This window comes from Hevea brasiliensis, chromosome 6 (assembly GCF_030052815.1).
Source record: "Hevea brasiliensis isolate MT/VB/25A 57/8 chromosome 6, ASM3005281v1, whole genome shotgun sequence".
NCBI lineage: Eukaryota > Viridiplantae > Streptophyta > Magnoliopsida > Malpighiales > Euphorbiaceae > Hevea > Hevea brasiliensis.
In genome coordinates this window covers 8,976,233-8,995,200 of record NC_079498.1, presented here as the reverse complement: position 1 = coordinate 8,995,200, position 18,968 = coordinate 8,976,233, and the positions used below count along the sequence as shown (strand labels likewise).

The window sequence follows — 18,968 nt, the reverse complement described above, 5'->3', positions numbered from 1 at the left end:
TAGAGTAGAACTCTTATTTTAGTGTTATTCCTAAATTGAGTGGGACTAATCAAATTAGGATTGAGGAAATTAATACTATAAATAAGAGTATAGTAAAATGATTATTTAGCTTCGTCCATAGAGAGTGGCTTTATCGATTGAAGAGAGTGGCTTTCAGCTCATGGAGTGAGGCTATCACCCATTGTAGAGATTGGTTTTTTTAATTACTGAGGATTTGGCTTTACCCATTGATGAGGAGCTTTTGCCTATTGCAGTCTCATGAAGGGAAAGAGGTTTCGGCCTAAGATAGAGAAAAAACATAATCCAAGAGGAAGGGATTATTGTCTATTATAGTTGAAGACACTCTTTATAGTGTAGCAGTTAAAATAGTAAATATATTGGGTTATGTTTAGAGGAGATTGAGAAGACTAACTAATGTATTTATTATAAGTAGTTTTGTAGTGTGGATTATTTTGGGTGTAAATGGGATGATGGGTGGTATAATTTTGAGCTTCTAATTAATGATTTATTATTTATGATACTGAAAGATGGTACGCCCATAGATGTAATCCTATGTTGAGAGGGTGAACCATGCAAATATTAGTGCTTTATGTATTTACTTTTTTTTCTTTGTAGTTTACACGCTTCTGTGGTACACAACACGAGTACTAGAGCGGTGTAGCATTTTGGCTCAATGTTCATGGACGTGTTATCATTGCATTTATAATCTCATAGGTGCTTATGATTGGATTGTTGATTATAAAGGAAGCTGCTCAGTCAATACCATTTATCATTGCCCTGCCAATACTCACTATATGGTTCAATAATTTCTAAAAAGGCCGCTATGAACCTACATTTAGAAGATATCCATTATAGGTTTGTTGCTGTCTTCCAATTGCAAAATTAATGGTCTTTGTTTGTTGGGTTTCAGGAAGCAATGATGAAAGATTCCCTGGAACGTGCAAGGGAGCCAAACCTAAATTTGAAATCCTATCTCCAAAATGCATATATGCATCCAGTTTTCAAAGATGATGATGACAAGGAGGATGAAGATATAAGTGAAAAATTGGAGACTGAGAGTGTGCTAGTCCCTACAAAATGCCAATCTCGAAGAAATACACCTATGCCTAGTAGAATTAGTGGTGCATCTTCACCATCATCTTTGATAGATGTTATTAAGGAACATCCACAGCCTTAACAACATGAGACTTCAAATCTCACTATACATATAGGCACATTGCAACTTACTAGGCCAACGTAGCGACACTGTAGATTAAAGGAAGGAGAAAGAAAAGAGGCCAAGTTACAATCATTCAAATATGCCAACAAGAAATGGAAGCTCTGGATTTTATGGTAAAGTTATATCTACTCAAGGATGAATGTATATTATTTTGAGTGTATGATACAAAGTAGATTTTTTGTTTGCATTTCTCATATTGGTTTGTAGTGTACCATTAGAAAAAGAACATTTGTATACAATTTTTTTTTTTACTTTAATAGTATCATTGAACTAATTTTATTAATTATTTACAAATTAATCAAGACTTACACTGCATTACGAGGAGTGTAAGGAGGTAAGATAAAGTTAAATAAATAATGGTTTACTTCTCTTACCTTATTTGGATAAGATATGGGAAGATAAAGATTGAAAATAACAAATATTTAATATATAAAAATATTCCTAACACTCCAATTTAGTGAGTTGAGAAACTGAAAGTTTTGGGCTCTCAGAAACCTCACCTTCCCCATAAAATCTTCCTCCCAAATAAGTTATTATATCTCAACAAACATATTATTATATCTTATAACATATTTATAAAAAAATTAGTGAGTGTATTATAATTAATTTAGAAAAGAAAGTAACAAATTCCTCATAAATGGTTTCCCAAATCATTTCAAAGTTTTATGCATTTAATGTGAATCTCTTTACTAGAGTCAAACTCTCCTTAAAATAAGGAAGGAGAGCTTCTATCCTTACCAACTAAGTATTAACAACTAACATAGTCTAGTGATGCAACTTGATGTTGAACTCTCCCCTGCTGCTTTATAATAAATATTAATTTTTAAACAAGTTAATTTCTGTTTAATTCTAGGGGTGAGCATTATTCGATTCAAACTGAATAAATCGAACTAAACCACCTTAATTCGATAATTTGGTTCAGTTTTTAAGATAATTCGGTTTGGTTTTATATTATAAAAATTTCGGTTATTTTGGTTCTGTTCAGTTTTAAAGAGAAAAAAGCGAACCGAACCAAACCGAACTGAATAATTTTATTGATTTTTGAATTGATTTATTTTTATGAAAAATTTATGAATTATATGTAATTTTATATATATAAATTGTTTAATTTCATTGATTAATGGTTATTAGGTTCAAACCAAGGTCAAAATCAAATCAAATAACTTGAAAATAAGTTTAAATTAAAAAATCAATCAAAAATAAAATCGATCAGTTTGAACCGAACCAAATCGAACCGAAATAGAGCTGTTCGATTTGATTTTTCATCTATTTCGGTTCGATTTCTAAAATATATAATTGGATTTTCATGATTCAATTCTGTTCGATTCGATTCGATTTGATTTAAACCGAATGCTCACCGCAATTTAATTCTTGAAGTCAAAGGAACAGAGAAAAAGATTGCATCACACGGTTTCCAAAAGAGAGTGGGATAACATCATCAAAAGGAGTTGAGGTCGGTTCAGGTCTATAAAGGGAAATTCCCATGCCATTGGTATGTCTTCACGCACAAGGCACTCTTCTTCGATTTCATTCATCATCGTTCCCTTCTTCAGTCTAAATTTTCTATAGAGATTGATTTTTCCCTGATTAGTTCACAGGTTCGTTTTTGAGTTTCTCTGTTTCTTTTGAATTTGTATGTTTTTCAAATTATAATTTGTATTTGATAGCTTTGTAAGTCTCTGGTTTTTGCTTTATATGTATTCTGTTTGTCTTGATTATTTCTTTTTCAATGGGGATGATTTTTGTTTGTTTTAGCTGAGTTCTCCTGAGTTTATCATTCAACCGCAGCTCTTTTGGTCATGGTCTTCGACCATATGGTTATTGTTTTTAATGCGTAATTCATTGGTGTTTAATCTGTTAATTGCTTATTGAACTTCTGTTTCCCTATAAATCGTAGTTCTTGGTGGAAGAACAATCATGCAATATGAATTTTTTATTCTATTTTTGATTCGGTATTTATCTCTGGCTCTTTCTTGCAGTGAGGATGGATGCAGTTATTTCTAAGCAAGACCGGTACAGAGGTGATGGTGATCATAATGTGCAGAAGATGAGAAGAATCTCGAATGTTTCTTGGCTTGCATCGAAGAGACAAGTTCACAAAACCCTTAAGAATAGCGTTAATGGCAAGATATGGAAACGGGAAGAGGACGATGATGATGATGGGTGGTCAATCCCAACAAGAACAAAAAATTCATCCAAGAAAGTGAAACTGACTCCTGCTTTTGAATTCTCGAAAGGCAATGGAATTCCAAGGAAGCGGCTGAATAAGAGAAGTAGTTTTGTAGTTGTAGACTTGGAGGGTGATTCAGAAGATGAAGTTTTAGAGCAAGCGTGTATTATGAATATAAGAGCGCGCCAAAGAGCTAGAACTTCAGATAGTGAGGCAGTCAAAAGAAATCACATGTATAGAAGGCTAGAAATGGAGATTTGAAAACGGTTGTGCTGTGGAATGCCAATGATGATGGAAGTATTTCTTGTGCCCCAAAAGAAATGGGTGGTTGTGGTGATTGTGTATTTATTGTGCCCTAAAAGAAAGCAGGTCGTCCATCCAATTCATGACCAGTGTTTCTACTTAACTTCGGAGCATAAAAAGAAGTTGAAGGAGGAATTTGGTTAGTATATTAAGAAAGCTGAATCTCTCTCTCTATTTCTCTCTTTCTAAAATTATTGTGACACTCGAATTGTTTTACACTTCTAGGTATTGAACCTTGGACATTTGAGCAAAGAGTTGGAGAAGCCGTATTTATTCCTGCTGGTTGCCCACACCAAGTTAGGAATCTCAAGGTAAATATTGAGAATTGCATATTTTTCTTTTAAATCCTCCTCTAATGTTTCATGAAATAGTGCTTTCATATGTAGATGGAGATTATATTTAATATCTTTTTCCTCCATCTAAACAGTCATGTACAAAAGTTGCCGTAGATTTTGTCTCTCCTGAAAATATCCAGGAGTGCCTTCGTTTAACCAAAGAGTTCAGACAACTTCCAAAGAACCACAGGGCTAGAGAAGACAAACTTGAGGTAACACCTTTCTGCTATCATTTATTTAGAATCAAGAGAACGCTGGTAATGCCATTTTTGAGCCTAAAGGTTGTTTTCCTACAATTTTTTGTGGTACAGATTAAGAAGATGATAATCTATGCAATTGCAGAAGCAATTAAAGATTTAGAAGAACTGATACAATGACAGCATTGAGTTCTACACAAAGTGGCAACTGAAGAACAAAGAAGCCAAAGTTAATTGTTCCCTTTTTTTCCAATTTTTTAACATTGTTGTTACATTAATTAAAGTTTTTTTGAAGGATGTAAATCATCAATTTAATGTTTAACACAGACGATTTTTTTTCCCTTTCTTATTTAGTTTGGCATATAAATGATACATTGGGAATTATTATATGAGCTTTTGCTTTGTTTAAAGAGAGTTTCTGGATGGGATAATTTAGAAAATTTCATTCTAATATTCCAACGGCATTATTATCTTACTACTTTTATTGTAATCAATATGATTATGAATTTATTATTTGGATTCGCACTTAGTTTTACTGAATTTTGTTATATATGTTTTTCGGCGTTTACAAAGATAATTACAAACTATACATGATCAAGAATTTCAATGTACCACATTAATGAAGATTTAATTTTCAAAACTTATAAATAGTTTTAAAACCTTCACTTTCTTTCAAATAATAAAAATTATAAATATATAAAAATTTTATTTTAAAGAAACTTTATTTTAATAACTTAATTTTATTTTATCTCTTAAAAATATTTTTATCTATTAAGAATAATAATAAGTGTAGATATACTATTGGCATTATAAAATTAAAAAAGAAGTAAAATAAAGCAAAGTCAAAAATCAATTAGTATATCCTAATCGATTACCTTTGTCTTAACAAGTGTTATTAAATTCGGTTCAGAGGTTGATCCAATTGAAAAGATCGTGAATAGATTCTTGGTTCAATTAGTGAGTTAATAATTCAACAAATAGGTCATTAAAAATTAATTAAATATATATAAATTAATTAAATATAACATCTAAAATAAAAAAAATTAATTAAATTTTTTATTATTTAAAATAAAACTTTAACATTTATTAAGTTATATTTAATAAATTTTAATAGTAGTTTTAAATTTTATATAAAAGTATTAAGTAATATAATGTGTAACTTTCTTTTTAAAATTTATGAAATATTAAGTATATGTTAAAAAATAAATATCTTAAAATAAAAAAAATAACTATCAAGTTAGGTCAATTGATTTTCATTTTAAAGATTTTTTTTATGAGATTTGGAGTTTAATTCTCTATGCTAACACTAAAAAAACAATTTTATTGAATAATTTAGCTAATAGGTCAATTAGATAACACGGGTTCAACCACCTAGTCAACCGAGTTACACCATGTTGCTTTCTTGTTTGGTTCAACCATGAATATATATTTCATTCAAATCATAATAATGCTCACATCACCTCCTATCCATGTTTTAATAAGATATTAATTGAATCAAGTAAGGTTTATTTACTTCAATGACCTAAAATATAGACTGTTGCAACATTATTAAATTTAATGAAAGGTTGAATAGAAGGCCATATCACAACTCAAAATCAAGTAGACAACTTTACCAAAATCAAAGTTAGTGTAAAAAAAATTTGCAGAAAAGCAATATTAAACAGAATAATGCCGCAATTTATTCCAAAAATTAATTAAAAAGTCAGGATTAAGGCATTGCAAGGCATTGTTAAATATGAATCAATATTCAAATAAGAACATTGGCTTAAAATCAAAAACTTAGCAGATAATATATTATGGTTTAGGCTTTACCCACAGTACAAAGGACAACTTGGAATGAAGGAAAAGCTGTTATGAACAATGGAGACTAGTGTCCTTTGAGAGCGAGAGATTGGATATTCGATGCAAACGGAACTTGATCCGAAGTGGTATCTTGAGATGCAATTCAGAAAGAGTTTGATGGAGGCACTGGTGCTACTTCGTAAAATGGGGCAATGACAGGTCTAGTCTTGAATTTGGGTCTGTTCTGCGCATAGGTATGGTAAGGCGAGCTTCGTCAAATAGAGATTGCGTGGCCTCGTGATGAGCAAAATCAAATACAGCATGGAAAGGGTAGGTTTGCAATGAGGAAGGAAGGATGATTCAATGAAGGTTATGGAATTGGGCATAGAGGGAAGATTGGTTCTTCCAAAGAGAAAAAGGGTCTCCTTTGTAGCTGGGTCTGCTCTTGAGATAGATGGAGTTTTGGAAAACTTTTAAATGAGCTTTTCTCCTAAAAAAAATGAAGGTTCCCCACTTCAATGAACAATTAAGTGTGGTATTTATAGGAAAATAAAACCCTAAAATTAAGGGTGTGGATCTAAAATGTATTAAATTTCATTTTTATTTATTTTTTTTGTTATCATTATTTTCTTAATCCTAAATCTAAAGGTCAAAAATTAAAGAGATAAAAGATCAGAGATTTAAATTAAATTATGACTATTTTGTTTCTATTTCTTTTGATCCAAGGGTCAAGAATTCTTCCTTACAAATTAAATTAATGGTAAAGGTCAAAAAAATACTAATTTTGTCTTTATTTTACTTTAATTAATTTTGTATCTAATGGTAGAAATTAAATCTCTAAAAAAAATTCAGGTCCAAGATTTAATGATACTAAAATTTATTTTTATTACTTTTAATATAAGGGTCAAAAATAAAATAGATAAAAATTAAAGGCTACGATTGAAAAGTACAAATTTTATTTTATTTCTTTTTAATCAAATGATCTAAAATTATCCTTATAAAAAGTAAGGGCTAAGATTAAAGTATACATTACTTTGTTTTTATTTCTTTAGCCAATTTTGATTCAATTGTGGAAAATTTGTCCTAAAAAAAGATGAATGGTCAAAATTAAAGGGTATAAGTTAATTTAACTAATTTCAATCTAATGGTTAAAAAATAAACCCTAATAAATTTTAATGGATGAGATTTAATTGTACCATTTTGTTTTTTTCTCCTAAATGTAATTGTTGAGAAACAAAGATATAACGAAAATCAAGGGGGTGTGGACTAAAAGTAACACTTTTATTTTTTTTTTCTTCAAAATTTTCAAATTAGATGAAATTAAATCTTCATAAAATTGATCATCAAAAATTTTCATTTTATTTTAAGAAACTAAAATTAAATTACAAATTATAGTTAACAAGAAAGTGGAACCTAATTAAAATAACAAACTTAAATAAGTTAGAAAATTAAAATTGAAATCAAAATTAAAATTGAAAATTAAATTAGAATTAAAGTAAGAGTAAAAATAGCAACTCAATTAAACTTGTGTTTATGCATAAATATTTTTAATTAATTTTATTATTATTATTATTATTATTATTATTATTATTATTATTATTATTATTATTATTATTATTATTATTTCAAAAAGTTCTTATAGGTCCAGAAATATCGTGTATTAAAAAAATTTTTATTGACCCGGATAAAATATGATGTCTATGAAAGACGTTTAAAAAAAATTTAAATCCCATGGAGAAAAGAAATTTAAAAAATTATCCAATTGTTTTAAGTTTAATTTGGAATAAATCATTTAAAAAAAATAAATTTTCATGCAATCATACTTAATTTTTATTTATTTAAAAATAATTTTTTTATAAGTTAAAAAAAATGAATTCTCTTCATCCCCAACATGAGAATTGACCAAAAAAAAAAATTGCATTCAATGTTTATAAAATTCAAGATTCCATGCAACAGGAAGCTAGAATTTTTGTGATTAAAATATATCAAATTTAATTTTAAATTAATTTTTAATACCATTTAAAGATGTATTTAAGAAAATATTTTAACATAACAAACCAATACTAATAGTATGAAAAATGTAATGGAAGATAAACTATTAACAACTTTCCGATCTACTAAATTAGTGGAATGAAAAAATTAGAGTTTTTGAAAGTTTAAAATCTCAAAAAAATTTATATTCCTTAAAAAAATACTTACTCTTAAATATTTATATTATTTTAAAACACTATATCATATTTTCAAAAACTTCATCCAAATATAGTGTAACACTAACTAACTTCACTAACAATGACAGGTAAACCATTGAAAAGAAATAAAGCCAAAATATACATGACATGGGATGATAGGAGACGAAAAATTATAAGGTGCTCTTGATGCACTAGTTTTTAGTGTATCATATAATCACAAGAATTTAGTTATCTCTTGGATCATGGGATATGGGTCTCATCTCATAGTGAGAAAAGGAACATATGCTCCTAGAGCACCTAATAAAACCTGGATAAGAGACATCCTTTTTATAAAAAGAAAGTCAACTTTTATATTGTCAATTATTTATCTAAATTTTTCTATTTTGAGTTTTCTATGCTCTGTAGATGAAATGCTCATTTAATTTCATAGTTAATAATAATAAAATCTTTTAAAATTTTAACATTATAATTTTTCTTTTATAATCTTCTTGATTCTCCTATTCAAACACAATTTGATTAGCAAAAAAAAACATAGGGGCTCATTTAATTTAGTTTTGACAAACACAATTTCCACTAAAAAAAAATGAAAATTATCAATAAGAGAATTGAACTTTACCTTTGCTACTTGTAACCTTGGCAATTGGTATGGTATATCTCCCTCTCCCTTCCCATTCATTCATTCAACAAGAGGAACCTCACAACTCATGACCTTCACTTTTGGAAGAAGGGAGACCTATTGTTTTCTCAATTCTTTTCTTTTGGAAGCCACACATCCCCTTTTATAGTCCAAAATACATCAACTAAGTCTTTATAAAATGACATGATTAGTCCTTTGAGTATAATTGTAAAATAATTAAGTTGGTGGGCTTCTTAGAAGGCTATGTTTTAATGGGGTGAGAAAAGGGTAATTAATGAAAGGGGAAGGAGTGGAAGAGTAAAAAAGATTATAATAAAATAATTTTCATATTCGTAAAGAAGGGAATTAATGAAAAGGTACAGAAAAGTAATGTATATTTTTTATATTTGGAAAGATGTGAAGAAATTGTAAATTTAAGAGTGCAATAAATAAAATAGTCATAGCTCTCATATCCACTCTTTAATAAAATTAAGATTTGAAGGATAAGGGAGGGTATGATTTACCTTTGTTTACTCTAACCCTACATTAATTTATCATTTCTTACATTTATTTACCTATTCTTCATCCTCATCTAAACAAAGTCTAAGTAGCTTTTAACTTGAAAGTTGGAACAAACAAATTATAATTAAATCAAAATCAAAATTTTTAAAAAAATGTAAAGAATGAAATTTAACTCTAACTGCCTCTATAAATTCTCTCCTTTCTCTCTCTTCTTCTTTCCCTTGCAAGCTATTTGAGGTAGCCACCGATGAAAATATTAACCGATCGTAGACCCTCACCTTTTCTTTTTGTATTTTTATATTTATTTTTATTTCACAACAATCTCGGATCTTTATCATTTCAAAATAAATTTATATTTGTCTTTAGTCTATTTTTTCTTTTTTATCATGAAATTTTGGTGTTACGCTTTGTTATTTAAACAGGAGTGCAATGACAAGAAGTATATATTTTCTCTTCATGAAATATTATAATTTAATGGTTTTCAAATTAGGCTCTTAGAAAAACTATGGAGTTGAACTATGATAGATTACCACCAAATGAAGAGTATTTCGTCAAATGGCCAAATAATCAACTTAAATACTCTGTTAGCATAATCAAGTTTTTCAATTCAAGACAATAGCTAAAATAATAATCTATTAAGAACAAATAAGAGTGGGATATAGAAGATGACCTCTTGATTTTTATTTAATCATTTGATGAAAGTCTCATTAACATAAGATAATACAGATATTCAATTATTCATTAGTATTTACTGATATGATAAATTAAATGTAATTAAATTTTATTTTTAAAAAACCTATTTAATTATGATAAGAAAAGTAATTTGAAACCATTATTTAATTACTTTAAAACTTAATAATTAAAAATATTAAATTTAATTTCCAAATAAAATTTGATTAACATATTTAACTAATATTTTATTAATATTTCAAATAGTAATATGAATTCTAGATAACCTTTCTAATATAAGTGCTTATTCTACAATAAAATAGTATTATAGTAAATTGTCTTATAAAATAGTATTATAGTAAATTGTCTTAGGATGAGAGTTGTTATAATGATGTTAGATGGCATATAATAAAAGGATTACCATATTGATTTAGGAATAATTATAAAAAAAAAAAAATGGAACTAACAAGCCAATTTTATTTGAAATTTTAATAATTTAAATATTGGATCCCTAATGTTGATCATTAGTCTTCACTCTTCATCATACATGTTAAAGCCTATCAAGAAAATGGATGACGACAACAAGAACAATAGCCAGAGCCAAACATTATCAGCAATAGGGATTTCTTCCCACAAACTCTTCTTCACCTCTTTCTATTACACTGATGCACATATTTTGCATAGTCATTTAGGTCTAATTTCACAATCATTTTATTTGGTTATTAGTCATTTTTAGCTAATTTCATTAGTTATTTAGTTAGTTTTCCATAATTGTCAACTTTGGATTAATTTGTAATTTTTGCTTTGTATTGTAGGAAAAAATGGTGTTTTTGAAGGACTAAAGAGAATTTTGCCATTGAGGAGTGTCTTCTACAGCAAAAAGATGCCAAAAACAAGTTTTCAAGCTGAAATATGCATTGATTTAAATCAGTGCATAACTTGCGCATAAGCTATGCGATTCGCATAAGGAGGAAGAACACTGCTCCGAACCAAATTAAATGTGCATAAGGAGATCGCGACTTATGCACATTCTCACCTCCCTTATGCAGATTCACGAAATTGTGCATAACCTATGCACCAAGTCATGCAGCTTCGCATAAGTAACCCAGAATCAGCCGAAATGTGCATAAGGGACTGCATAACTTATGCAGTCCACTTATGCAGTCCCAAAAAGAGCTCATTAATGAGCTGGCAGAAGATTCCCTTAATGTATTCCTCCTAGAACATACTATTTTAGGGCTCCATGTCAGAAAAATGATATAAATAGTCCCATTTTCTCATTTTAGAAAGAGGAGGCAAGGAGCAAAGGAAGAAAGGAGGAGGCTAAGCAGAATTTGAGGAGTCATTTCACCTTCCACACCATTTTCAACTAAGATTTGCAGATTTCTTTCTTTCTTTACACTTTTCTACACTTCTAGTGTTTAATTACTTACTTCTTAGCCTAGATTAAAGCTTTATTTCCATTTAAACTCATCATATCTTGTAAGCATTATGGATAGTGAGTAGTTTACTTTTGATTCTGGAGTAAGGGTTGTAATATTTGGGATATTTTGTGGATTTTGATTGGGTAATCTATATTTTGTGGTCTTAATGAGTTTTATTCATTTCTTGTACGCTTAATGACATGCTTAATGTAGGATCCCATTGAGTATTGTTCTTAATCCATGGTTGAAGCACCGAAAGGAGAAGGCCTTGTGATAGATAATCAGGAAATTGGACTTAATTAACTTAGACCTAGAAATAGGCTAAGGATTAAGAGGATTCATAGATTAATTAAAGAACTTAATGGGTCTTAATTAATTCTAACTCCACGAAAGTAGGATTAGTTTGATTAAGGCACTCTTTGTCTCACTCGAAAGGGAATTCAAAGGATTTAAGAATTAATCTCCTTAAAACCCATTAGTTTCACAAGATTGGATAACCAATTTAAAATCCCAAAATAGCTCGAATATGAAATCCGAACTCCTAATCGCCTTTGACCATTGTTAATTTCTAATCGAATTTAATCATTCGCCAATTTAAATATTGCCATATTTGAACTTGCTTATTTCTATTTGATGCAATTTTAGTTTAATTAATACATTGTTGAATAGAATATTAATTTTGCACAATTAGATTTCACACTCCATTACCCATTAATTCATCATTTTAATCTCATAAATACTTCAATTTAGTCAACTTTTATATCGAAAATTCAATCATTAACACAACTCCTCGTGGGATCGATATTTTTCTATACTACTTATCTGACCGTGCACTTGCGGTTGGGACGCATCAAGTTTTTGGCGCCGTTCTTGGGAGTTGTTTGTTTAAGATTGAATTCTTGATTATTTTAGTTGTTTTTAGTTTTATCTTTGTTATCTTTTCATTTTGTGTTTGTTTGTTCTTTTCGTACTTTAATCTTTTATGAGAAGAGCTAGAAGCTCAAGTGACACAACCTTACTTTTCAATCAAATTGAGAAATTTTGCAAGGCCAACAAGAAAGAAACCAGAAGAAGGAAGGAAGCTTGAGAGAAACCGAAATTGAAGCAAATATGGTGATGAAAGAATTAGAATTGGTGTTGGTAATCTTTGAAATGGTCAAAACAATGAAAATGAAGCCCAAGGAGAAGAAGTTGTTAATGCAAACGTGCCTAGGGAAGTATGATGGATCATGCTTTTCCTCGTTTTGATGACTTGAGAGAGAGCATAGCAAGACCAAGGATTGATGCAAACAGCTACAAGATGGATTTTGGAGTTCTTCAAATGATCCAAAACTCTCAATTTGGAGGACATCCTTCAAAATCCACACACACACTTGAAGAAATTTGCTATGATTTGCGACATGCAAAAACAACTGGAGTGTCTGATGATGCAGAAGATTGAAGCTATTTCCATTCTCTTTGAAAGATAGAGCATTGGATTGGCTTGATTCTTTACCTCACAACTCCATTACAAATTGGGAGCAACTAATCGATGCATTTCTTGCACAATATTTTCCACTGAAAAACTCAAGAGTGAGGAATCAAATGACATCTTTCGGACCAAGAGAAGATGAAACTCTCTATGAATCATGGATGAGATGGAAGGAATTGGAAAGATTGTGCCCACATCATGCCATTCCAAAATGGATGATAAATCGAATTTCTACACAAATGTCACTCCTGCAATCGAGGAATTATTGATGCTCAAACAGAGGAGAATTTATTATAAAGCATGAAGATGAAGCTTATGAGTTATTAGAGAAAATTGCAAAGAATACTCATCTTTGGAGTAGTCCAAGAGGACCACTCCAACTCGTAAAAGGCAAGTCTTTGGGATGTATGATCTTGATCCATTCAACATGATTAATGCAAAGTTTGATGCACTTACAAATGTCCTTGCTAAGAAGATGGAAGATTTGAGTATGTTGGTTAGTTCAACATCATCAGCTGGAAGTTCACAACAAGTGGCTTATGCAGAGGAAACTACCTGTGGAGTAGATTATGGAGAACAAGCGGCATATGTTGGTAATTATGGAAACAAGCAAATGGGGAATCCTTATTCTCAAACTTACAATCCAAATTGGAGGAATCATCCCAACTTTTCATGGGGCAATCAGCAAAATCAAGTTCAAAATCAAATTTTCAACCACAATAAAGAAAGTCAAGTTCCATATCGCAAAATAGGCAACCATTGCCTAATTTTCAGAGAAAAATATGAACCTCCACCAAAACAAAGAAGAACGAAATTCCACCATCAAGCTTTATTGCAACAGATTCTTGCCAACCAAAATAAGCATGATGAGGAGATGAGAGAGGTGAAAGCAAGGCTGGAACAAATGCAAACACACAACAGAATGCTGGAAAACCAGATTGCACAACAAGCATCTTCCTCAAGTGCCAAATCTTTTGGAAAGCTTCCAAGTCAACCAGAAAATCCAAGAGAGCATTGTCAAGCTATTACTTTAAGAAGTGGTAAAGTTATAAATGATGAGAAGAGTGAAAACAGTGAGAAGAGAGAAAATGAGAAAGGAACTGATGAGAGTGGAAAACAAGAGAGTGCAGAAAAATGTAAGGAGAAATTTGAAGAAAAAGAAGAGAAGTATATACCTCCTGAGCCCTACAAGCCACAACTTCCCTTTCCTCAAAGATTTCACAAAGCCAAGCTTGATAGGCAATTTGGGAAGTTCTTAGAGGTTTTGAAGAAACTTTACATAAATGTGCCTTTTGTTGATGCTCTTTCACAAATGCCCTCTTATGCAAAATTCTTGAAAGAAATTCTCTCAAATAAGAGAAAACTTGAAGATGATGAAACTGTAGCTTTGACAGAAGAATGTAGTGCTATCCTCCAGAGGAAACTTCCTCCAAAGCTTAAGGATCCAGGGAGTTTTTCAATTCCATGCCACATTGGAGAGTCTTGTTCTACAAAAGCTCTATGTGATTTAGGGGCCAGCGTTAGCCTTATGCCCCTTTCTATCTATGAAAAGCTCAACATGGGAGATCTAAAGCCAACCCACATTTCTCTTCAGTTAGCTGACAGAACAATCAAGTATCCTGAAGGGATTTTGGAGAATGTGCCCCTGAAGGTTGGAAAGTTCTATATACCTGTTGACTTTGTCATCTTGGACATGGAGGAAGATTCTAATATTCCAATTATCTTGGGGAGACCCTTTCTAGCTACAGCAGGAGCATTGATTGATGTGAAAGGAGAAAAGCTTACTCTTAGAGTTGGTGAAGAGCAGTTAATTTTCAATATCAATAACACTATGAAAAAGCATCATTCAAGTGATACTTGCTTGAGAGTTGATATTATTGATGAGTGGTTGAAGAACACTTAAAGAAATATCCGTAAGATACACTTGAAAATTGTTTGGTTCATGGAGGATGCATTGACTATGACAACCCTCATGTAGCTGCATATACTCAACACTTAGGGAAGTCCACCATTCATTTCTCGCTCCAGTTTTCAACTCACACAAAAGGAAAAAGCTGAATTTAAGCAATCATCATTCAAGGAAGAAGATGCACCTAAGGTAGAACTTAAGCAACTTCCTTCTCACTGTATGAATTTCTTGGCACTAATAACACTTATCCAGAATTGTAAATGCAAACTTGAGTACTTTAGAGGTGATAAGTTGTTAAGAGTGTTGAGAAAATTTAGGAAAGTTTTGGGATACACCATAGATGACATTAAAGGAATAAGCCCACATTTTTGCATGCATAGAATCATTTGGAAGAAAATTGTAAACCATCTATTGAACATCAAAGGAGGTTGAACCCAAATATGAAAGAAGTTGTTAAAAAGGAAATTTTGAAGTTGCTTGATGCAGGATCATATATCCCATCTCGCATGACTTGGGTAAGCCCAGACATGTTGTCCCAAAGAAGGGTGGAATGAAAGTGGTCAAAAATGAAAATAATGAATTAATTCCCACTAGAACGGTGACTAGTTGGCGAATGTGCATAGATTACAGAAAATTAAATGTTGCCACTAGAAAAGATCATTTTCCACTTCCCTTCATTGATCAAATGTTGGAAAGACTAGCTAGGCATTCTTACTTTTGCTATTTAGATGGATATTCAGGTTTTTTTCAAATCCCTATCCATCCAAATGATCAAGAGAAAACCACTTTTACTTGCCCATATGGAACCTTTGCTTATAGAAGGATGCCATTTGGGTTGTGTAATGCACCAGCCACTTTTCAGAGGTGCATGATGGCAATCTTCTCAGATTTCATTGAAGACATAATGGAGGTTTTTATGGACGATTTTTCTGTTTATGGATCTTCTTTTGATATATGCTTGGCTAACCTTTCTAAAATTTTGCAGCGATGTGCAGATACTGACCTTGTGTTAAACTGGGAAAAGTGTCATTTCATGGTTCAGGAAGGGATAGTGCTTGGACATTTGGTGTCTAACAGAGGAATAGAGGTTGATAAAGCCAAAGTTGAAGTGATAGAGAAGATGGCTCCTCCTACCAATGTCAAGGGAATTCGAAGTTTCCTAGGACATGCCGGGTTCTACAGACGCTTTATTAAGGATTTTTCTAAAATAGCTAAACCTTTGTCTAATTTGTTAAGTAATGACACACCATTTGAATTTGACCAAGAGTGTTTGGATGCCTTTTGCAGGTTGAAGCAAGCTCTCATCACTGCACCAATCATGCAACCACCTGATTGGAGCCTACCTTTTGAAATTATGTGTGATGCTAGCAACTATGCAATTGGGGCTGTTCTTGGTCAAAGAAAGGACAAAAAGGCTTATGCTATTTATTATGCTAGTAGAACACTGGATGAGGCTCAAACAAATTATGCAACAACGAAAAGGAATTTTTGGCAATTGTCTTTGCATTGGAAAAGTTCGGACCTTACATTATTGACTCAAAGGTGGTTATATTTTGGATCATGCACCATCGTATTTGCTCCGTAAAAAGGAGGCCAAACCAAGGCTCATTAGGTGGATTCTGATGCTACAAGAGTTTGATTTGGAGATTAGAGATAAGAAGGGAGCTGAAAATGTAGTTGCTGATAATCTTAGTAGGTTGAAATTGGATGGTGAAGAATTGGATGAAATCCCTATTGATGAGTTTTTCTTGGATGAACAACTTTTCTCTCTTGTTGCTAAACTACCTTGGTATGCAGACTTTGTGAATTATCTATCTTGTGGAGTTTTACCTCTAGGTATGACATGGCAACAAAAGAAAAAGTTCTTGCATGAAGTGAAGTTTTATAGATGGGATGATCCTTTACTCTTTAGGAGATGTTGTGATGGTCTAATTAGAAGATGTATTCCTGAAGAGGAAATCCAGAGTATTTTGCATCATTGCCATGCTTCTGATTATGGAGGACATTTTGGCATCTCTAAGACAGCTAGTAAAATTTTGCAAGCTGGTTTCTTTTGGCCAAATCTTTTTAAGGATGTGAGGAAATTTGTGTTGGATTGTGATAAATGTCAAAGGAGTGGAAATTTGTCAAAAAGAGATCAAATGCCCCTAAATAATATTCTTGAAGTGGAATTATTTGATGTTTGGGGAATAGATTTTATGGGGCCATTCCTCCTTCATATGGTAATAGATACATCTTAGTTGGGGTTGACTATGTGTCGAAGTGGGTGGAAGCTATTGCAACTCCAACTAATGATGCTAGAGTGGTAGTCCTATTTTTGAAATAAATTGTCGTGAGCATATTTGGAGCTCCTAGGGCTATAATTAGTGATGGGGGTTCCCATTTTTGTAATAAGCAATTTGAGAGCTTAATGAGGAAGTATGGTGTAGTGCACAAGATAGCTACCCCATACCATCCTCAAACTTCAGGACAAGTTGAAATTTCTAACAGAGAGCTCAAGCATATTTTGGAGAAAACTGTGAACAATTCTAGGAAAGATTGGTCTATCAAACTAGATGATGCTTTATGGGCATATAGGACTGCCTACAAAACCCCTATAGGAACTACTCCCTTTAGGTTGGTGTATGGTAAGTCTTGTCATTTACCTGTGGAGCTAGAACATAGAGCATATTGGGCCATTCAGACCTTGAATTTTGATCTTAAGCAAGGTGAGAAAAGGTTGTTACATCTTAATGAGCTTGAGGAATTGAGGATGGATGCTTATGAATGTGCCCGTATTTACAAAGAAAGAACTAAAGTTTGGCATGATAAGCATCTGAGGAAAAAGGAATTCAAAGAAGGTGATTCAGTTTGTTGTTCAACTCAAGATTGAAATTGTTCCTGGAAAACTCAAGTCAAGGTGGACTGGTCCATATAGAGTTTCTAAGGTTTTCCCTTATGGAGCAATAGAAATTTGGAGTGAAAAATCTGGGAATTTTAAGGTCAATGGGCATAGATTGAAGCATTACATAACTGGAGACCCAATACTATGAGCAAGTTACAAGCTCTCCAATCCCTCACCTCTTTTCAAAGTGAAATTCATGAAAAGTCCAACTAAGGACTATAAATTAGCCCTCTTGGGAGGCATCCCAAGTCCTTTTATTTTGCTTTTGTTGATTTACTTTCATTTTCATTAATTTTGTTTTTATCTTAAATCTCCCCAAATTCAATTTTTGACATTGTTAAATTTTGTCTCTTGTAGATGTAATTCAATGAAGAAGAAATGGTGAACTATTGGGGAAGTAATTCTTAACTTGACAAATTTAGTCCTTCAAAAGAATCGATAAGCTTTTGTTGCATAATCTGCGGGAGAGCCGCAATCTAGTTCATGCAGAGGAAAAATAAAATCTGCAGACAAAAGGGGTGTCTGCAGCCAATGACTTGTATTTTTGATGAGGTTGGATGTATATCAATGGAGAAAGGTTGGTGAAGCTTTTGAAATTGCTATCCGGTTTATGCCCAGCAGAACAATAAAAACTGCAGAAGATTACCTGGGTTGTTGGTGAGGTTGGGTGTGTAATGTTCGAATATTTGTGCTGATAATGATAGTATCGTGGTAGGTGAGTCATTTTTGCGCTTTGAGCTTCTTTGGGTTGTAGGATTCAAAGTAGAAATGTTGAATTTTCTTGGCAAATCTTGGAGATTTCATTTCTCATTTGTGGTTTGATGCAACTTTATACTGATTTTTATGGAGTTTTATGTGCTACATGTTGATTTGCAGAAATTGAGTCAAAATGGAATAGCTCTCAAAGGTCTTTTATGTAGGATCCAATTTTACATGGTTATGTGATGCACTTTTGATGAATTTTGAATATATTGATGTGTTTTTGGTGAAAATTTCTCATGGTTTGTGCTTCATAGAATTATATTTCATCATTCCAGGTATCTTTCACACTTGCAATCCATGTTCTATTGCATTCTTGATCTTGTTAAACTTGTGCATAAGCAATCGTGCATAGCTTATGCAATCTGCATGACCAAAATTCTTGCCATTTTTCACCTTTATTGCAAGTGCATAAGGAGAGTGCATAGCTTATGCAACCTGCATAACCTCATTTTGTCAAAATTCATATCTGTCAAAACTTGCATAAGGTGAGTGCATGACCTATGCACAATTGCATAA

At 31.8% G+C, this 18,968-nt stretch overlaps 1 protein-coding gene and 1 non-coding gene across 3 annotated transcripts; one reads left to right on the top strand and one right to left on the bottom strand.

The window, feature by feature from the left end:
* The first annotated feature begins 2,836 nt into the window (after nucleotides 1-2,836).
* Nucleotides 2,837-4,230, top strand: LOC110636369 (uncharacterized). 2 transcript variants are annotated; one of them, XM_058149271.1, is made up of 2 exons: nucleotides 2,837-3,831; nucleotides 4,120-4,230. In XM_058149271.1, the coding sequence occupies exon 1, from the start codon at nucleotides 3,204-3,206 to the stop codon at nucleotides 3,648-3,650; it is 447 nt and encodes a 148-aa protein (XP_058005254.1). In that variant the 5' UTR covers nucleotides 2,837-3,203; the 3' UTR covers nucleotides 3,651-3,831; nucleotides 4,120-4,230. The 2 variants fall into 2 exon arrangements, with proteins under 2 accessions (XP_058005254.1, XP_058005255.1); XM_058149272.1 differs by lacking the exon at nucleotides 4,120-4,230 and adding an exon at nucleotides 3,918-4,003.
* Nucleotides 4,231-12,995: 8,765 nt separating this feature from the next.
* LOC131181093 (small nucleolar RNA R71) lies at nucleotides 12,996-13,102 on the bottom strand. The gene has a single exon (XR_009149720.1). It is a non-coding gene; the product is annotated as a small nucleolar RNA R71 (small nucleolar RNA).
* Between the last annotated feature and the right edge of the window lie 5,866 nt (nucleotides 13,103-18,968).